General features: G+C 36.1%; 1 protein-coding gene across 1 annotated transcript in view; it reads right to left on the bottom strand.

Moving 5' to 3' along the window:
- Positions 1-21,725, bottom strand: part of LOC103080088 (protein POF1B) — a 98,622-nt gene that overhangs the window by 25,791 nt on the left and 51,106 nt on the right. The window contains 5 exon segments of the mRNA XM_082930853.1: positions 691-804; positions 1,635-1,727; positions 6,945-7,019; positions 8,197-8,224; positions 13,171-13,301. Of these exon segments, the coding sequence (XP_082786979.1) occupies positions 691-804; positions 1,635-1,727; positions 6,945-7,019; positions 8,197-8,224; positions 13,171-13,301 (441 nt within the window).

Here is a 21,725-nt window from a genome sequence, read left to right as displayed (position 1 = left end):
AAAAAAAAAAAAAAAAAAAAAAAAAAAAGGTAAGTTAAACTAGCTATGGAAGACATTACCCTCACTTTCCTATCCTGAGTGAGAAGGAATCAAGATTAGATGAATTTTCAATGTACCAATCTAGCAATCTGACTCTTGCTGCTTTTTGACAATACCGTTACCTGCCTTCTAGTAGGCACCAAAATGACCATATGCCTGACTATGTGACAAATGAAAACTCAGCCAAATTTGGGACTGTCATGGGAATGAATTTTAAGAATGGACTGGCCTCAGAGACTCATTACGATTTCCTAAGAATCCTCTCTGCTCAGATATCTGGAGAAATCTTCTAGAGTTCATTCATTCAGTTTTTCATTGCACAAACATGTGTTAAGATCTACAAAAACTTTTTTATTGACACATTAGTAGAATAAATGAACTAGTGAACTTAGATTTTCAATATTTATACAATTTTTGTCACCCAACATATAATTGTGGATAGTATATACTTTATATCTAAAATACTTGGGGTTATCTATTTTTCTGAGAGGGCTTCAGTAATTAGAAATACCTAAAGCCACTCAATTCCCATATGAACAAATTGTTCCATCATATTTTAATTTTCTGGATTATATCTCATAACTCCAATGTGCTAGTAATTGTGCATATGAAAAACTATCAAATTTATTATCAGAGAAAATGTCAACTTACCTGCTGCTGGCGATTATTTGCTCTCACTGATGCTAAGAGTTCTTCATATTCTTTTATTTGAGTTTCTTTGAATGCCAAGTCTTTCTCAAGTCTTATCTTGTCATTTTCCAGTGACTAGAAGCAAAATTATTTATAACTCAGAATTACAGAATCCTGTCAACAGTTATGTAATACAAAGACCTGTTTACATTGGAAGGTTTAAATAAGCACTTGTTTCATTTGTAATTGTTTAATAAAATGGAATTCTTAAAAGTTAATCAAACTATGGGATACAAAGGATTGAAAATTTAAAAACCCACATCAATGGACGTTTTGATGAATTGACTAATTGTAAGTACAATGAAGCAGAACTTTTTGAATTATTTTAATGTTTTTCTTCAATCTACAAAGACCCTTGTTAATCCCAGCAGGTGGTGAATTTTCAAATTAAGAGTCTAAATGTGTTCATCAGAACCCAGAAACAAGAAAACCCACTCCAAAATCCCCAAGGAGTTATTTATTGTATGGAAAGTATACTGAATGTATCTAGCTGATGTCATGAAGAGCACCAATTAAAATAGAAAATGTTAAGTTCTTGGAGAAAGAAGTTTTCAAGTATCCAAAGAAATTCAAAGTATGCTTTATTATTACAGAAAAGGGGAAATTATGAATCAGAGTCAGATTATTGTAATTTTACAAACTACTCCCTGGCTTTAAGCATTAAATTACCTTAGTGGTAAACTAAGTAATAAGTGTTCACCCAACTTTCATTTTCACATTGGATAACGCTTTACTCCTCTCTCCCAACCCCAATTAACTATTTCAGGAAAATAACTATATCTGGGTGAGCACAATGTTGTTGTGTTGTACTAAATTTTTAAAAGGTATACTGAATGCTTTGATTTCTATGTTATGAAGCTAGGATCTAGAAAACATTTGGAAAGAAAAATCAAGATAAATGTTACTGTCAAGTCATTTTGAAGATGTCCAAGCTCCTCCCGTATGTTGCTGAATGTGGACAGCACTAGCCGGAGTGATTTATCAGATATACCCCTCATCTGGAGGAAGAAAATTATTGATGGTTTATTCTTACTAGCATTTAAAAATAGGCAATATAAGTAATAATAATCTTATTTTTTCTATTCCTACAAGCAAACTTATTAACAATTTCATTTTTGATATGACAATATTAGAATAGTGATGCAGGGCATTTGGTCAGTAACTTGCATTAGTAATCCAAGCAATATCCCTGAAGAGTCCCTGAAGAGATCATAGCTATGCTATTAAAACAAGGGTCTCTTATTTTTTCCATGATAAAGTATCGTCTTTCTCACGACAGAAATATATCATCAAATTCTTAAATTTACTTTTCTTCTCTATTTAAAGATTAGAAAAGATGAGACAGTCAACTTTCAAGTAATAAATTGCATCTCCCTAAGTGTGTTGCCAAATGCATAGATTTTGCCTGAGTTGAGAAGAATCTAATACAAATTAAGTTCAACCTTGAAATATAGAAATTTCTCAAATTTTAAAGAGGGAGAAAAATGCTTTCACTAGATTAAATTCATTTCTTCAAAGAAAGAAAGAAAGAAATTGAAGTGTCAGTAGAGGCCAACAAGGGAACAGTAACACAACACACCTCCCCATCCAAACCAGGGTGTTTTCAGTGGGATCCTAGTAGAGAGCCACACTTCCTACACCTGCCAAGGAAGAACAAAGAGCTACTCCCAAACCTGTGTCAACAGAGGCAGTATGGGGAACCTGGCCTTCCACCCCCATGTGGCAGTAACAGGTCATGCCCCTACTTCCCCTGTTGCTCAGTATCAGAGGAGGCCTGCTAAAACAGAAGATGTGAATAAGATCCAAAGTCAGAACACAGTACCAAAAATGTCCAGGTTTCAATTTAAAAAAAAAAATCACTTATTCTAAGAACCAGGAAATCTCAACTTGATAAGAAAAAAGGGTTATTAATACATGCCAACATCAAGATATCAGAAAATTAGAATTATCTGATAAGGATTTTAAGGCAACCATTTTAAAAAGGTTTCAAAGTGACCTAAATGTCCATCAACAGAGGAATAGATAAAGAAGATGTGGCACATATATACAATGGAATATTAGTCATAAAAAGGAACAAAATAGTGCCATTTGCAGAGACGTGAATGGATCTAGAAACAGTCATACAGAGTGAAGTAAGTCAAAAAGAGAAAAACAAATATCACATAATATCATTTATATGTGGAATCTAGAAAAATGGTAGAGAAGAACTTATTTGCAAAGCAGAAATAAGTCACAGATGTAGAGAACAAACTTATGGTTACCAAGAGGGGAAGGGAGGGGTGGGATGAACTGAGAGATTGGGACTGACATAAATACACTACTATGTGTAAAATAGATAATGAATGAGAACCTACTGTGTAGCACAGGGAACTCTACTCAGTGCTCTGTGGTGACCTAAATGGCAAGAAAATCTTAAAAAGAAGGGATATATGTGTATGTAAGACTGATTCACTTTGCTGTACAGCAAGAAACTAACACAACATTGTAAAGCAATGATACTCTAATAAAAATTAATTTAAAAAAACACCAAATTAAAAAAAGTTTCAACAAGAAATTGCAAGATTTAAAACAAATAAAAAATAGAAAGTCTCAGCAATAAAACAGAAAATCTCAGAAAACAAACAAGCTATAAAGAGTAACTAAATGAAAATTTTAGAACTGAAAACTCAATAATTAAAAAACAAAACAAAAACCACAGTGGATGGACTAAAAGCAGAAAGGAAAGCATAGAGCAAAGAATCAGTGAACTTGAAGACAGAACAATAGAAAATACTGAGTTCTGAACATCAGAGAGAAAATAGGTTGGAAGAAAATTGAACAGAGCCTCAGTGTCCAGTGGGAGTATGACATATATCCAACATTCATGTCATCATAATCTTAGAAGGAAAAAAGGAAGAAGGGGGAGCTGAAAAAGTATATGAAGAAATAATGGCTGTAAACTTCCCCAAATTAGCAAAAACACATAGACAGATTTAAGAAGTTGAGCAAATCCTAAACAGGATAGACCCAAAGAAATCCATGCCTGGACATATGAGGCAAACTTCTTAAAACTGAAGATAATTTTAAAATCTTAAAAGCAGCAAAAGAAACATTAACTATTGGGAATAGCAATTCAAATGACAGCCGATTTCTCATGAAAAATCATAGAGGCCAGAAGGAAGTGGCATACATTTTTAAAGTGATGAAAGAAAAGAATTGTCAACTACAAATTCTGTATGCAATGAAAACAACCTTTAGGAATGAAGGGAAAATCACATTTTCAGAGGAAAAGAAAAATAATTTTTCACTAGCAGAACTACCCTTAAAAATATGGCTGAAGGAAGTTCTCTGAAGAAAAAGAAAATGATAAAAGAAGAAATTTGGAATATCAAGAAGGAAAAAGTAACACAGTAAGCAAAAATATAGGTAAATACAGTGGGCTTTCCTTCTCCTTTTGCATTTTCTAAATTATATTTGAAGATTGAAGCAAAATATATATATATATATATATATATATATATATATATATATATATATATATATATAAAACACTGTCCGATGTGGCTCTCAATGCCTGTAGAGGAAATATTTTAAAAATTATAAATGTGGAGGTTAAAGAAAGATAAAAGAAGCAAAATTTTCTGCAGTTCACTGAAACTGATAAAATGTTGACACCAATACACGGGGATAAGTTATGGGTATATAATGTAATACTTAGAGCAACCCCTAAAAAAGCTATACTATGTGATACACTCAGAAGCACTAGAGGTAAATCAAAATGGAATTCTAAAACATATTCAAGTAATCCACATGAAAGCAAGACAAAGAAAACAGAGAAACAAAAAACAGAACAAACAGAAAACACAATGGCAGATCTAGCCCTAACATATCAATAATTACAACTTGGTCTAAATACACCAGTTAAAAGACAGATTGACAGAATGATAAGGAAAAACATGATCTCACTATGTGTTTTCTATAAGAAATTCATTTCAAAGATAATGAAAATTAAAATATACATAATGAAATTTAAAAGTTGGGAAAAAAGATATACCATGCAAACATTAATCAAAAGAAAGGAGTGCTATTGATATTAGATAAAAATGACTTCAGAGCAAAGAAAATTACCAGGAACACAGAGGGACATTACATAATAAGAGTCAGTCCACCAAGAAGACATAGCAATCCTAAATGTTTATGCACCAGACAACAGAGCTACAAAATGTATCAAACAAAAACTGATAGAACTGAAAGGAGAAATAAACAAACCCACAGATATAACTGAAGACTTTTATACCCCTCTCCTGGCAACTGATAGTACTGCTTAGAAGAAAATGAGCAAGAATACATAATACAATAATTTAGCAATACCATCAACCAAAGGATCTAATCAGCATTTATAGAATACTTCATCCAACAACAGATGCACATTCCTTTCATATACCCATGGAACATATACCAAAATAGACCATATCCTTGACTATAAAACTTAACCATTTCAAAAAAATTAATCTCATATGGAGTATATTTTCTGCCCACAGTGGAATCAAACTAGAAATTAATAACAGAAAGACAATAGGAAAATCTCTAAACACTTAGAAAGTAAACAATACACTTCTAAATAATCCACCAGTCAAAGCAGAAGTCTAAAGGGAAATAAAAATATATAAAACTGAAAGAAAATGAAAATACATATCATAACTTGTGGGACACAACTAAAGCCATGCTGAGAGGATATTTATAGCACTAAATGCTCACATTAGAAAATAGAAAAGGTGTGAAATCAATAATCTAACTTTCTATATCAAGAAACTAGACAAAGAAGATCAAAATAAACCAAAAGCAAGCAAAGGAAGGAAATAATACAGATGAGAAAAAAAATCAATGAAAGTGTAAACAGGAAAACAATAGAGGTCAATAAAACTAAAATATAGTTCTTTGAAAAAAATCAATAAAATTGATAAGCCTCCAACAAGACTGACAACAAAAAAAGAAAGAAGACACAAATCACTAGTGTCAGGAGTTAAATAGGGAAGAGTAATACAGACCCCACAGACATCAAAAGGATAATAAGGGAATACTGTGAATAATTATGCACATATAAATTTGATAATTTAGTTGAAATTGACTACTTCCTTGAAAAACACAGGTTACCACAACTCACCCAATACAAAACAGATCATTTGACTAGACCTGTAACTACTACGGAATTGAATTTAGAATTTTTTTAAACTCCTGAAAAATATATATCCGTGCCCAGATATTTTCACTGAGGGATTTTACCAAATGTTTAAAGAAGAGTTAACACTATGTCTATACAGTTTCTTCCAAAAAACAGAAAAGGAAGAGACATTTACCAATTTATTTCATGATGCTAGATTATCCTGACACCAAAATCAAAGCAAATACAAGAAAACTACAGACTAATGTTTCTCAGGAACTTAAATGCAAACATTCTCAGAATTTTTTGAGGAAATAGGCCTTGAATGCACTTTGTATGGACATCCTGCCACCAGAAATAATATCAAGGATGTATCCAAGATTCAGTTTCTGCAGAGCATATGTGTTCCCCATACCACTGTCTCTTTATAATACAGACTGTGTGCCACTAAAAATATTTCATTTAAGTTTCACAGATAAGATGTCAGGTCCAATATCTGGATGATCAACAAAGATTTGAGACCAAATATCAAACTTAGAAATTTGCCTCACTAGACAAAACTAGAGTATCTTTAGAATCCTTTCTTGCAAACACATGTACTCTTCATTTTAGCCTTATTTCTTTAGCACGTATCTTGATCTGTCTTGGTCTGTCTCTCCCTTCAGTGTAGGGGAATTTACTGCTGCAGTGGTCTCTAGCATTCCACAATTCCGGAAAATCAAGTAATTGGCCTTTCCAACTGCCAGGGGTAGGGTAGGGAGGTATAGAAAGTAGAATAGAGAAGAGGAGGGCAAATCCTATAAGTTAGAGTCAGGTTGTGCTACAGCAGTGAGGAGAGAATAAGGGCATTACACAGCCCGGAATATTTCTATAATGATTTCCTGAATGCTAGTCATTCAACACTAGTGTTTGATAGTCTGACCAAATTATAATACAACCCTTATTTAATCAAAATGCAATCAACTCTTGTGAAATAGGAATTTTATTTGGGACTTTCTGTCCTTAATTAAAGGAAACATCCTAGGCTAGTGGTTTGTTAGTGTTGCCTTCACAGCCACTCTTGACCCCATCTCACCTGCAGAATATAGCGAATTTGCTGTTTTGTAAATTCTGACAATCCTTTAGGAATCAATGATTCCGTGTCTTCTGACTGTAAGATAAGAAAGGCTTGTCCTTCAACAGATGCATGTTAGTGTTTTAATCAGAAGGTCAGCAGAATTTTGTAGAGAGGGACATATTTTTATGGACATCAGAAGATTACTTCACTTTCTGGGTAATAGTTGCCACAAACTTTACTTCTAGCATTATCAGTTCTTACTTTTTAAAAAAATCATTATACTACATACACCATGGAAAGAACCCTGAATTCCAGGAAGTTTAGGGGAAGTTTTGGGCAATCAATCAGATGTCTCATTTCTATTTTTTGAAAAGAGCAACTTAAAAACAAAAGGGTAGTCACTTAAATCCCATTACCACTTTATTTCCATGTATTTTTTAACAACTGGAAATTTAGTTGGGTGGTAGATATGACACTTTAAAGGCTGATTTTTTAAATAATGAAAATTTGAGTAAATAAAATAAAATTAAAGGTTTACTGAGAATTTGCATAGAGCTGTGGTGACTTTTGAAAGATTATGATGTTGCCACAGCAACATGAAGAAGCTTCAACAAATTTTAAGTGAGAAGCTGAATTGAATTCAGTACTTCATAAAGACAATTTAGGGCTTACTGAATTATTGTAACAAATGCAGTATGTCAATACTTTGGAAATAAAGATGAAAATTAACACAAAAGAAGCCATTGTGATTGTTACTTTGAAATCAGTTCTTTCTCTATTTGATGACTTATTCCATTAAAAGTAACTATTACCAAAATATATATACATAATATTTAGAATTGATACTTGAAAATATTTACTTTAACTTGCTGGCTATTTGGCATGGGACATACAAGTTTTCGAAATACATTAAAACTAAATTTGCTATTTAATTAGTTAACGTAGATTTCAGTTTTTATAAAACAGAGTATGTAGTCAATGAACTTTTAAATGTTCTCATAAGCAAAGACAAGTTAAATCATAAGGTGACAGCTGATAAAACATTTTTTCTATGAATGATTATTACTTTTACAATTATCACCTTTAAAGCCATTACAAAGATATAAATGGTTATATCATTTTAAAGGCAAAAGGATCATTATTTTTTTCACTAACCTGTTTCCAGTCTAATAAAAATACCAAACTAAAAACAATATTATTAATGCAAGTATCTGTTTGTTATCTGCTTTGTTATCAACTATATTTGATTTTCAACTCTTTTTGCACTTACCTCATCTGTAGACTCAAAGTCCTGTTTGCTGCAAGAATGAAAAAAAAAAAAAAAAACAGACAACCTTAGGAAAATATATACATTGATCATATGTAAATGTTAGTGTTCTAAATATTTTATCTTACTTTTTGATATATAACATATCCAAATGAAATTTATAATCCTAATGAAAAATTTAAAGCTAACTAAAATGGCACTTGACAAAAATAAAGTTAATTTTCCTGTAATTAGCTAATCTATTAAAAATGAACAACATCCAAATAACAAACCAATATAATATGCAGAATTACTACCATTCATTAACACCAGTTTATTTGTGACTAGATGTAGAAGTCTTCAGTTTGGCAAAAAATACTGAGTGAACAAATAACAATAAGTCATTTTCTATTTCCACCTTATTTTTCTCCTTGTATTGCTCCCTTTTAATGCTGATTCCAGCTTCTCCCTACAGTGTCTTTAAGTTATTCATACCCTTTTAGTCAAAACCAAAACTTGTAAGACTGAGTAATCTACACTAATCATTCAATCTACACTACAGTATGTATAGCAATGACAAAGCTTAAAAGGATATTGGAATGTTTACATAGGGACATAGCCTTAAGCAACATGACCAAAATTCTAGTGGGATAGTAGAATTTCCAGCATCAAAATGAAGGTTTGTCCATGAGGGTTGGAAGGCCCTTTGTGAAGCCATGTTAGGTAGGCAAATGCTGCAAGCCAGTCCGGCACTGGCTCCTTTGGGGAATGGTGAAATCTGGGAAGGATACAGTTCTAGCGTTGCGAGTGGCAACAGATAGGCCTTTATTTTTGCCTACTTGTTCCCTCTGCACTTCGTGGAAAAATTGGGTCCAAAATACATACGGTGAACATACTGCTCAAACAAACAAACAAAAAACTGTACACATGTTCTGACAGCAAGACAAAGTATGATGACTGCCATATCGTCAGGTACAACAGAAAAGTATTTTAGAGATATAAGCTAGTACATTAGCTCCTACCTTTACCTTCTAAGTAAGTGCTTATGAGTAATATATTGCTTACAGAGATAAGTGGGTCATTCACTGTGCGAAACCACTCGCATGCATTTATAAAAATACACAAGCTAATGTGGAGAATGAGAACTGAAGATTTCATTTCCTGAGGCATGACTGCATATGTGCAATTGTCTGTATGTATGTATGTGGTATTTCCTGGGTTGCTCAAAATAGAAATTTTGGGGAGGCCCTAGTGAAAAAAAATGAAGTATCTTCTACATTTTTAGTGTGTTTCTGAAGTAACTGCATGCATATATTGGAAGCTAAAAGAAGTTAAAATATGACTCACAATGCAGGTATAGTAGTCTTGCATTACTGTTAATTGGAATTATTATTACAATATTAATAGACCTTTTATGTTTAAAATCCCAATTCCAATGCTAACCTAGTACACATGTCCCTAGCCACTTACTTCTTTCTACAAATAAGAAAACAAAACAAAGAAACAAACAAGGAGCAATCAACAGCACTTAATACTGGAATTTACAAATGTAACCAAAATGGTTTCATAAGGCAACCTTTCTTAATTCTGACCTTCCAGTCTACTCATTGCTGAATTGCAATTTAGAAAGAGAAGAAAAGTGGAGACAAAGGGGTGGGAGAGAGAGAGAGTGGAAACAAAGAGAGCAGAGGTGGGAGGTGGAAAGGCCAGTGTGGATTATATCTCCATTCAGTACAAGGTGATGGTGGCTATAATTACAGTGGGCAGAAAAAAAAAAAAAGAGAGGCACTCACTATGGCATCTCACCTCCTAGGAAGGAAGGAATGTAATAAGGAAAAAAACAAAAAAAGAAATAAGAGGGGGGTGGAATGAAGAGAAAGAAACTGACAACCTTCTGACAAACAAAAACTCTTAAGCACCAAAATTTTATGAGACCCTCTCCACTCTGGAGTGTTTACTAATGTGGAGACCCCATCTTTCTATTTTCTTTTTAGTACTTTTAGCTACTCTAGAAATTAAACTCAATGTTTTGCAGCGCTTAATTACACATTTAGGTCACCCATATACATTTATCCAAACCCTCAATGACAGGAAGTTATTTCAAAACCCCAGATTACATCTCTACCTGGTTGGTCATTATAAAACAATTTAACTTCCCTTGCTCAATTACTTTGTCTACTTCTAATTAGTATGAGGCTAATACATTTGGAATATATTTAACTCTCATTCTATAAACCTTTATTGAGTAGTGACTTTGTCAAGGCCATGTGCTCTGAACTGGATTTCAGCAATCCAAACACAAATATTATCTTGTCCTGTATGTGACACAAACATAAGTGATCTAAGGCAAAATTTGAGCAATGTAAAATTGGTCTAAGTCCTCCAACCTTTTCAAATTTGATGATTTAAAAATTGATCATTTCTGGGCTTCCCTGGTGGCGCAGTGGTTGAGAATCTGCCTGCCAATGCAGGGGACACGGGTTCGAGCCCTGGTCTCGGAAGATCCCGCATGCCGCGGAGCAACTGGGCCCGTGAGCCACAACTACTGAGCCTGCGTGTCTGGAGCCTGTGCTCCGCAACAAGAGAGGCCGCGATAGTGAGAGGCCCGCGCACCGCGATGAAGAGTGGACCCCGCGCGCCACAACTAGAGAAAGCCCTCGCACAGAAATGAAGACCCAACACAGCCATAAATAAATAAATAAATAAATAAATAAAACCCCCCCAAAACAATGCATGTCTTATTAAAAAAATTGATAATTTCTTTAATGTGTCTGCAATATGTTAAATAATTTAGAGACACATATCTAGTATGAAAGGTTAAGTAATTTGCCTAAGGTAAAAAGGTTCTCCCATAGCTTCTAGTCCCAGATTTGCCACTTTTGTGGCCTTAGGTCAGTAGTTCTCATACTTTAGCATGTATCAGAATCCTCCAGAGGGCTTGCTGCTTGGTCTTACCCCAGAGTTTTTGATTCTACATGTCTGTTTCCAGACCTGCATTTCACATGATGCTCCTGCTGCTTGTAAGTACATGTCTTAAATAAATCATTTATTGCTTATAACAAATCTGTGAAATAAGCATTATTATAATCCCTATTTCACAGATGAAGAAACTGAGGTACAGAGAAGTTAAACAGGTTGCCTGATATTACACATCTAGTATGTAACAAAAGCTGGGGTATGAACCCAGGGTATGAACCCTGCATCTACAATCAGGGTACTTAAGAATATATGTCTCTATATGCTCTTGATTTTACCATGTAACAGAAATATTCACAAGACATGATTAATGCACAGAAGAGGAATATTTAGACAAAACTGTATCTAGAGAAGGCTTTGCAGAAAAGCTGAGTCATGGCTTATAGGTATAAGAGTACTCAAAACTGTTTGAATCCATCTCAAGCACTTAGTAGCTATGTGATCTTAATAACTTATTCTCTTTGGGTGTCCATTTGAAACTTTCTATGGTTACTGTGTTAGATAATACTGCAAATTAGATAATATTTAAAAAGCACTTAGCACAGTGTCTGGCACAATAGTGGACACTCAGTACATAATTGAGTACTCAGAATGAGGGGAAAGATTTTAAGGTAGTGACCTTATGCAAATGAATGAATGTGTGAAATAGTTGTTTGGATAAGGGGAGAGGATATTGATTAGTATAAAACACTGATGAAGGCCTAGCTGAAGATGGAAACCATGCGTTAATAATAACCATGCACTTTTCTCTAACTGTGCTCATCTGCATGGATGTAGCATAAATAAGGCATTCATTCAATCATTCATTCAACAAATATTTATTAAGCACCACACTAAATCAGCCACCACACTAGGCACCAAGGAAACCAGGGTAAATGAAACAGCCCTCAGGGGATAGTGTCTGAATTCTAGGGGTAGTGGGCAGTGAGTATTGGATAGAGAAAAAAAAGAAAACAATAGATAAAGCAGAGAGCTAAATTGATCCAGAGTTGGGATTTTGCTAAGTGGCAGGGACAATATGATAAAGAGGCAAGGCAGTTGAGGGTTATGCTAAGAGAATGGTTGCAATCATGAATAAGAAAGCAAGAAAAGTTGGGGAGGAGGGAGCTAATAAACAGAATTGTAATAATCAGAGAGAAAAGAGAGAAGAGATTAAAGATCTCTGAGAAGTAGAAGAATCTAGTTGGTGAAGTTTCTACTGACTTTCCTTTATCCTCCAGATTTTTCTGAGTTTATGGAGCTTTCCTAAATTTTGCCTGACAAATGACCACATATGTGATGTGACTATGTAGTAGAAGGCAACTTTTGGAGTATAGCTTATGAAATTCATTTCATGACATAATGTGCTCTCATCTACACATGAATAGTTGATAAATTGTTTATGTTTATATATTTAAATATGTATTATATATTATTATATATATTATTGTATAATATATATATTTACATTAACTTATAAATAGATATTTGTATAATTTACATTTCATACATTATATGTAATATATAATAGTAAAATAATACATGACATTTATAATAATATACAACCCTAAATGTATATTACACTCTGGTCTTCATATGTTGAGCACACATCCATGGAAGATAAACAGTAGTGTGTTGGCAATGGGACTGTATCTTATATCATCAGTGTAATATCTTAAAACAAGTCATAGTATGCCACACATTTTTTGAGCTCCTTGCCTAAGTGGTTGCATTTTTCATCAAAGTACGTTAGAAAAGAAGGTCCACGTAATTCTTTACTGACCCCAAAATAGCTGGTAAGATATCTTCAATGATTTTCATTAAGTACATTAACTCTTAAAATGAGATATTTCCTCAGATCTGCTCATACAGTTGCCTGTTTCCCCATTAAAAGTACTCAAGTTTTGAAAAAAAAAAAAAAAAGTACTCAAGTTTTGCTGTAAACCTAAAATTGCTCTAAAAAATAAAGTCTATTAAAACATACCAGGGTATTGTACAATGTTTGAAAGCTACAACGCCAAGCAAATGATATATTTACAGTACCTTCCTCCAATTCTCTGCAAATGTTCTAATAAGCAGTGATATAGATTCGTATTTTTACAGCTTAGATCAGCAAGCAACTCTCCAAAATATTTGGGGTCCAATTTTTCGGGGCCATCATCCTGAATTATCACCTGAAAAAAATATCAATCACAATTATAAACAATATTAAGTTCACAGATATTTTGCTGTGAAATGAAAAAAGTGAAATAGCCTATTAATACAAGTAACTCATCACAAAATCATCACATAAATGAAGCCACTAAATTTCCTTTGTAGCTGATGTATACATTTTTCAATATGGGAGGAATTTAAAGGAAAAGCAACATTGTAATGGCATTTTCAGTTTCATTTCACTCAAGCCTAAGTGATCTAATGAATGCAAAACTTGAATAATTTACGTAAAAATTCTTGAATATAGATGCTTAAATGAAAAGTAAAACAAGTAAATCAAAATCTCTGAATTGCTCATTATCATCACATGGCTTATTCATCTGTCAGTGTTATTCCACTGATCCTCAGGTTATCTCATTGCTATAGCTAGCCAGGTAGATAATGCCTTCCTGCCTCACCTCTCTATATGTGTCCCTTCCAAAACCATTAACTTTCCCAAGTAGAAAAGGGCATTTCTTTAGCCAAGAACATTCAAGTACTGAGCTCCCTGTTAGAATCTGCACACAAGTAATTTGATACACTTAGTATTTTGCCTATTTTTCTCTCTTAGCCAATTATAATGCCCTCATAACGCTGTGAAAACCATGGAGTATTTTTTCCTTCCAGTTTAATTTGACAGAGTAATTTTATAGTTTCAAATTATCTTAAAGTATTTATTCCTTTTTTTATTTTTGCACAAATATTCTCCTGTCATTGCACTGTACACTAGTTAACATGTTGGGTATACAATTCTTTGCCCACATTAGTAATTTGTGCCATTACTAAAACTCTTGCTCTTGTGATTTCAATGTGGCACCCAAATAAAGAGTCACAGAGTCCAGGACGGGGAATGATTTGCATCAGCCTCGTGTCTGTGTTCATAGATAAAAAGAGGTGTTAAAAGTTACCAAAGGAAAAAAAAAATAGTTACCAAAGGGAGGTGATTTTATTTTGAGAAATGATAACAATGACTAATATTTATTTAGCTCTTACTATGTGCCAGCCATTGTGCTATTAACTTGACATAAAGATTAAATGAGGTAATGTTCTCTTGTAACCACTACACAATATTGCCTCCCAGAAGACCTCTTGTGTTTGTTTTCTCAGCAACTTAGGAGTTACACTACCCTTAACTGCATTATTTTGGAGGTTAGCTGGGCTAGGAGCTGAAACAGTCAAGAGTTTGATTTTCTTATTGTGAAACCATGCAAAATATGACTGAAGTTCAGTTAATAAATTTTAATCAGTTAGAGAAAAGGTGAGAGCATTAAAATTGAAGAATGGGTTCTTTTGACCAAACAGCCATCAAGGTAGAATAGCAAGAAACAAAATTTCACTCCTTTGTGTATATATTCCTCCTTAGTTGTATACAGTCCACAAGTTACAGTAACATTTGAGTTACACAGTAAAACCCAAAACCCACTTGGGTTCAAAAGTGTGGAGGGGAGAGGACAGACAGAAATCAGATTCTCTTTTGCTGTTAAGTCTTGAACAGGACTACACTCAATAATAAAATGAAGTTTCCTAACCATAAACTATGACGTGCCAGTAAGCAATATTTTCATTACTAAATCACAGGTTGGTAGATTTTAGTTTTATTGGAACTGTTTGTAGGTGTGCTTTGACATTTCTTTTAGAGCTGGCTCAAAACCATGTTCTTGTTGACTTGAAAAAGCCAAGATAGGGAGCCTCCCAAGGAAACATGAATGTTTTCAGTCAGAATAATGGTAGTTCTAATGGATGGAGGTTTTCTCTCTGTGACAATATTGAGTTGATAGGATACTTATAATAAAATTACCTCACATCAGTATTTCTGACTGATGAATGAGAGCTATCTTGAATGTCAATCTAAGATAATAGCTTTAGCTTTCACATATAAACAGGGCAGGAATACAAACTGTGCTGAAGAATAGGTGTTCCCAGATACAAAAAATGTGGTATTTCTTTAAAAATTACAAAAATTGTTAAAGATTCTTTAGGATGCATCCATCAAATACCTTTAATCAGATCACTATTTGACCATAATAATGGCTAAGCAGTCCAACTCCTTGTGTCTGATTGCTAGTAAAAGCCTCTGATTAGAATTACTGCCACAAACCCAAGGCAAGCAACAATGTGTAAGTGTGAAACCAGAGGCAAATCAGCAGTCATTTTTCAGAAAATCTATAGAAAGGAAGTACCTTGTAAAGGAGAACCATGGGCCTCACCTCACTACTGCCTTGGAAGTTCTTGTCCTGTTTCCAGTCTAGAGTTTTGTTTCTTATTTGTGGTCTATGAGATTCCAGGTGTGGAATTTCTTTTGTTAGTATCTACATTATATAAACTTTGATATTCAAAGATGATACTTTTGACCAACCATATTTACAAAGTTCAGTGATAGTGATTATAGAGTCCTACTGATAGTAGACACACAATAGTTGCAGATTTCAGCTGAGCTATCTATATTTTCTTCCCTGGCCCCCTTCAAGCTTAGTGACACACATTTTTGAGAATACTGTTCAGGACTAGGGATAGCCTGTGATGAAGGCACAAATCACAATCTAGTAGTAATCTCGCAGTAGAGGGTACTGGCTTAATTAAATTTATCCCCACTAGGTAACTGGCTTATGTATGCATTTTTCACCTATTTAGAATGGTTGCTTAGTGGATTCAAAAGTGCTTAAAATGCCATGTTATATAAAAGCAATTATACATAAATGCCTAACCCTCTAAAAGGTCATGGACATGTTAACTAATAAGGTCTTCTGTGCTTAAACCCTCCTGGGTAGTAACTTTTTGCTACATGACAACAGAAAACATCACTATTAAGGAAAGCTTACAACGTATAGGTTGTAATAATAGGATAGGATAATAGGATTAATAATAATCCTAATAATAGGATAATAGGATTATTATTAATATAATATTATATAATAATATATATTATATAATATATATAATATAATATCCTAATAATAGGATAATAAGATTATTATCCTGCAAACCTTATATGGTGACACTTGTAGACAAATAAGGTTACTGCTTCATTAATTTTGCTTTGATGTGGGACATTTAATAGCTGTCAGATAGATTGAAACCATAGTTAATCCAGTTGGCATTAATCCCCGTGAAATGAAATGCATTTTATGTACAACATCATTTGGCTGACAAGGTAAAAAAGAAAACAATAATTGGTCTCTTCCTATTTTGTACCACAAGAAGAAATCCTAGGAGAAAAAGTATCAGAATTTTAGGTTCTGAAAATCCTCAGTGCTATTTTAATCTCCATAGATATTTTAGTAAAGAAAGGTTGCATTATACAGTACCTGGTACACAGAAGATTTTCAATAAATGTTGCCACTGAATTGAATGTACTGTACAATAATTACAATTCTAAAATGAAGACTTGACTCATAACAAAATTCCTGTACTTGAAATAAAGACCTAATTTAATTTCCTGTGAGTAACTCTAGGCAGCAAAGTGTTGCAATGAAGAAATAATGGAAATTGGAGCCAAAAGTGGAGCGCCCACTTCCTAGTTGTGGCCTAAGTGTATGTACTGCTTAACCTCTCTGAACCTCGGGTTGCTCAACTGTAAAATGCAGGTACTTTAGTACTTATTTTATAAAGTTGCTGGAGGTATTACTTTGGAGGGGGGGCAGGTAAATTATTAAACTGTCATGTAAAAACCATCATATAAATAATGGTTTTATTTAACTTAACACATATGGACAATTGTTTATTTGAATAATGATAGAAGGAGTGGAAGATGGTTATAAATTTTCTATACGACTCTCAGCTACTGGAGAGTAGAGACACTCTTTTTATACATTTCTTTAATTCCAGCACATACCATAGTGTCTGAGTATAGTAGATCCTCAGTAAACATTTGTTGCATGAGGAAGTTGTCATAAAGGATGCAATTTGGACTAAATGTTAACTATAATAGATGGAAAAGCACTAATTGGAACAGGTGTTTAACAAGGCAACTGAAGGTCTTCCCTGGTAGTACAGTGGTTAGGAATCTGCTTGCCAATGCAGGAGACACGGGTTCGAGCCCTGGTCCGGGAAGATCCCACATGCCCTGGAGCAACTAAGCCTGGGCTCCACAACTACTGAGCCCACGTGCCACAACTACTGAAGCCCATGTGCCTAGAGCCCATGCTCCACAACAAGAGAAGCCACCGGAATGAGAAGCCTGCACTCCACAACAAAGAGTAGCCCCTGCTCACCGCTACTAGAGAAAAGCCCGTGTGCAGCAATGAAGACCCAATGCAGCCAAAAATAAATAAATAAATAAATAATTTTTTTTAAAAAAAGCAGCTGAAATTGACTTTATCCGAAACCTAGTCAATGCTGTCCTTGATCCCTTTTTGGTGTATATGTATAGATTTTGACATGTTATTATAAAATAAGATGATTCTTCCACTCCTCTAACAACTAAAAATAAGCAGATGGTTTGGATTGTCATTTTATAATGAATCAAGGTGACTAATTTGTAACTGCTTAAATTATTCTCTCTGACTGGAAAATAAAATATATTTGCCTACAACACACGTGACTACTGAAAACTTATGAAGCTTTTTTCTCATGAACAATGGGAATTTTGCCACTAATCATGTTTCCCCCACCCCTTGTGGTTTCCAGAAATCTCAGAGCCAAGTTTTTAGCCCAATTTTACTAATGACATGGAACTCTGTGGCCTGCATTTCTGTGTACTCTATTTTCCTTCTGATGTTATTACTCCATTATATTTACACTGTCCTTGACATTTCTTTTTCTGTTCTATTACATCTTATTTGTTCTTTTAAGCCACTCTAAATACTTTTTGTAATGAAGCAGGAGATATGTCCCAATGAAATTAATTTTAAATGAATATGTATTTTTTAATGCATAACTTCTTGGAAACATCTTTGTTGCTACTTTTTTCTCTTCTCCACCTCTCTGCCATTTCTCTATTCTGCCATTCCTTAGTATGTAATTTATTCAAGGAATGGAACCACTTCTTTATTATGTAAGCAAAGCCAATGGAAGAACTCACTGCACTTATGTAATAGCTCTTTCAGTGTATTGATAATTTATCTTACATTCTAACTTTTTTTCTTAACACAAAGGCTAAAATCTATACCCCCAAGCCACATGCAGGATTTAAAAGGTCTCAGTGGCATGATGCTTTCATTCATTCAGCACACAATTATTGAGAACTTACTAAGTACTGCCTTATGGTACAGCTCTAAGTGCTACTGGGGAAAAAAAAGACATAAGATACTGTCTCCTCCTCTCTCAAGGACCTTATGGTGTTTTAGAAGAGCTGAGATATGTATTATATGATAGATTGCCCAGTTCATAAGAGCTATGAAGAGAGGCACAGATCAAATGGTAAAAGAGTGCTCTCTTCTCTTCGGCAGCACACACACTAAAATCGGAACGATACACAGAATATTAGCATGGCCCCTGCGCAAGGATGACACACAAATTCGTGAAGCATTCCATATTTCTATGGGCGGGATGTGAGCCCCGGAGCCTTCACCCCGTCCTGTGGTGTCTCCCCAGGTCTTCCACAAGCTGGCCTCCTACAAGGGCTGTTTGCTGTCTAGCCTCAGCACGATGCTGAAGACATGGGTTAGACTGCAGCCCAGGGCAGAGTCTCCTGAGAACCCTTGTTGCCGAGAAAGCCAACTGTGAGACACCTTGCTGGCTGCTTGGAGAAAAAACCCTAAATACCTGCTGGCTGAGTACTGCGAGTGGCTCCCGCAGGCCATGCAGGTTGACCTCGAGAAAGCCTGGCCACCCACCCATGACCGCTGACCCAGTGCTTGCCTGAGGGGCCAAGGGCTGGCCTGCGGACCCAGGGGGACTGGCAGCGGCCGGTGTCCGGCACAGTCACCCTGACTCCAGACTGCGCCCAGGAGGCAAGTCGAGCCCCTGGACACCCTCGTTCATCATGGCTCGATTCTGGGCACGACGTGCTGCCTTCCCTGGGCATTCTGACCCAGGGGTGACTTTTGTAACTATTTATTACAGGGTGGATAATGGTTTTAACTCCCATGCTGGCCCCATTTTAAATGTGCTCTATGTACTACATTAGTCCCTGTAGAGCAGCAGGGCTGCGGGGCAAAGGCAACCACGGGCCCTTCCTCTGCTCTCCGTTTCCTGCGAGTGTGGTGCACCCTCCCCACAGCCAGGGAGAGCCCCCAAAGCTACTGCTGGCTCCTGTGGAGTGAGTGTCTCCTCCCCAGGGGTCAGCCCCCCACTGGCTATATTACTGTAATAAACCTTAGCTGTGATGACAACAAAAATGGTAAAAGAGTTATAGGAAGGAAACCCAACTTTCAGCTATATGAGAGTGGTTTTATGTAGGAAGATTCTTCAGACTATGACAACTGATTAGGTTTGAGGTGGCAAATGAGAGGGAAAGTAAAAAATAATGCTAAGGGACTTCCCTGGTGGTCCAGTGGTAAAGAATCTGCCTTCCAATGCAGGGGATGCAGGTTCAATCCCTGGTCAGGGAACTAAGATCCCACATGCCGCAGGGCAACATGCCACAACGTGCCCACATGCCATAACTATTGAGCTCACGCACCTCAACTACAGCCTGCGTGCTGCAAACTACAGAGCCCATGCACTCTGGAACCTGCGGGCCGCAACTACAGAGGCCATGCGTCCTGGAGCCTGCAAGCCACAACTAGAGAAGAGAAAAACCGCCGCCACAACTAGGGAGAGGCCTGTGCACAACAACAAAGAAACCACACGCCACAATGAAAGATCCCACGTGCCTCAATGAAGATCCTGCGTGCCACAACTAAGACCTGATGCAGCAATAATAATAATAATAATAATAAATTAAATAAATAAATAAATCTAAAAACATAATGCTAATTTTTTTTTTTTTTTGGCGGTATGCGGAGCACAGGCTCCGGACACGCAGGCTCAGCAGCCATGGCTCACGGGCCCAGCCGATCCACGGCATGTGGGATCCTCCCGGACCGGGGCACAAACCCGCGTCCCCTGCATCGGCAGGCGGACTCTCAACCACTGCGCCACCAGGGAAGCCCAATAATGCTAAATTTTAAGTCTGGTGATTAGGGCACTGAAGATATCATTAATAGAAATGGAGGGCATAGAATGAAAAGCTGGTATATGGTCAGTTGGAGGTGACTGTGGGACAGCCAAGTAGAGACATCAACTAGTCCATTAAAAATTATGGATTAGGGCTTCCCTGGTGGCGCAGTGGTTGGGAGTCCTCCTGCCGATGCAGGGGACGTGGGTTCGTGCCCCGGTCCGGGAGGATCGCGCGAGCCACGGAGCAGCTGGGCCCGTGAGCCGTGGCCGCTGGGCCTGCGCATCCGGAGCCTGTGCTCCAAGGCGGGAGGGGCCACAGCGGTGAAAGGCCCGCGTCCCGCAAAAAAAAAAAAAAATTATAGATTAGAGCTTCGGGAGGAAGTTTGGGGAGTTGTCCATGTAAAGGTGATATGTAAAGGTCATAGAAGTCAAGCTTTTACACCATATAGTCAAGGCAGAAGGGGTAGAGAAAGGAGAAGAAGGCCAAGAGGAAGTGTCTTTGGGGAAGATCTGATAAAAGAAGGAAGAGGAGCCTGAGAAGAATTAGAAGCAGCAGTACAGTGTAATGGAAAGAAAGAATATCAAGAATACAATGGATCAACATTATCAACTATTCCATCTTATTCGAACTGGAATAAGATGAAAATGAAGCAAAAAAGGAAGTGGAATTTGCAACTTAGAGGTCAATAAAAGCAGTTTCAGGAGAATGTTGAAACTAGAATCTGGTTTTCAAGGTGTTAAGGAATGTGTGGGTAACGAGGAAATGGCAGCAGTGAGTATGCCTTCCTCCTTCAGGGATTTTGCAAGTGAAGGGAACAAAAATGATTGAGATCATAAGTCAGTAGATTGGTAGGGTTGCTAATGGAGTCACCTTGAAGACAAGGTTAGATTATTAATTCTCAAAGGTCAGAAGAATCAAAAGTTCACTGAAAGTACAGAGAAATTTTTCAATCAAGTAGGGCGTTGAAGGAGTTCGCATAGTGAACTCAAATTGTGGGGTCCCTGGACCAAGTAGCATTAGGATAACGAGTGAACTTGGAAATGCAAACTGTCAAGTCCCAGCAATCTATATTTAAGCAGGTCAGCCAACTGATTCTGGTACACATTAAAATCTGAGTTCCACTGCCCATTCTTGGTAGAAGGCAAGGCTACTTGCAGAGAGTAAGAGAACAGCAATGGGACCTGGAGTGTGAAGAGGGAAAAATAAAGGCTATATACTGAGGACCGGGGTGGCAAGTCAATCAGAATTAACTAAAAGGACTGTCTAGCAACAGAAGGAATCCAGCAAGACAGAGATAATCTGTACTAGACTAAATTGGCCTAGTTTGCGAACTTTCTCTAGCACACGAAGTCAAAATCTAGGT

The sequence above is a fragment of the Lipotes vexillifer genome, unplaced genomic scaffold (genome assembly GCF_000442215.2).
Source record: "Lipotes vexillifer unplaced genomic scaffold, Lipotes_vexillifer_v1.1 scaffold140, whole genome shotgun sequence".
In the NCBI taxonomy this organism is placed as follows: Eukaryota; Metazoa; Chordata; class Mammalia; order Artiodactyla; family Lipotidae; genus Lipotes; species Lipotes vexillifer.
This window is presented reverse-complemented; position numbering and strand designations above follow the sequence as displayed.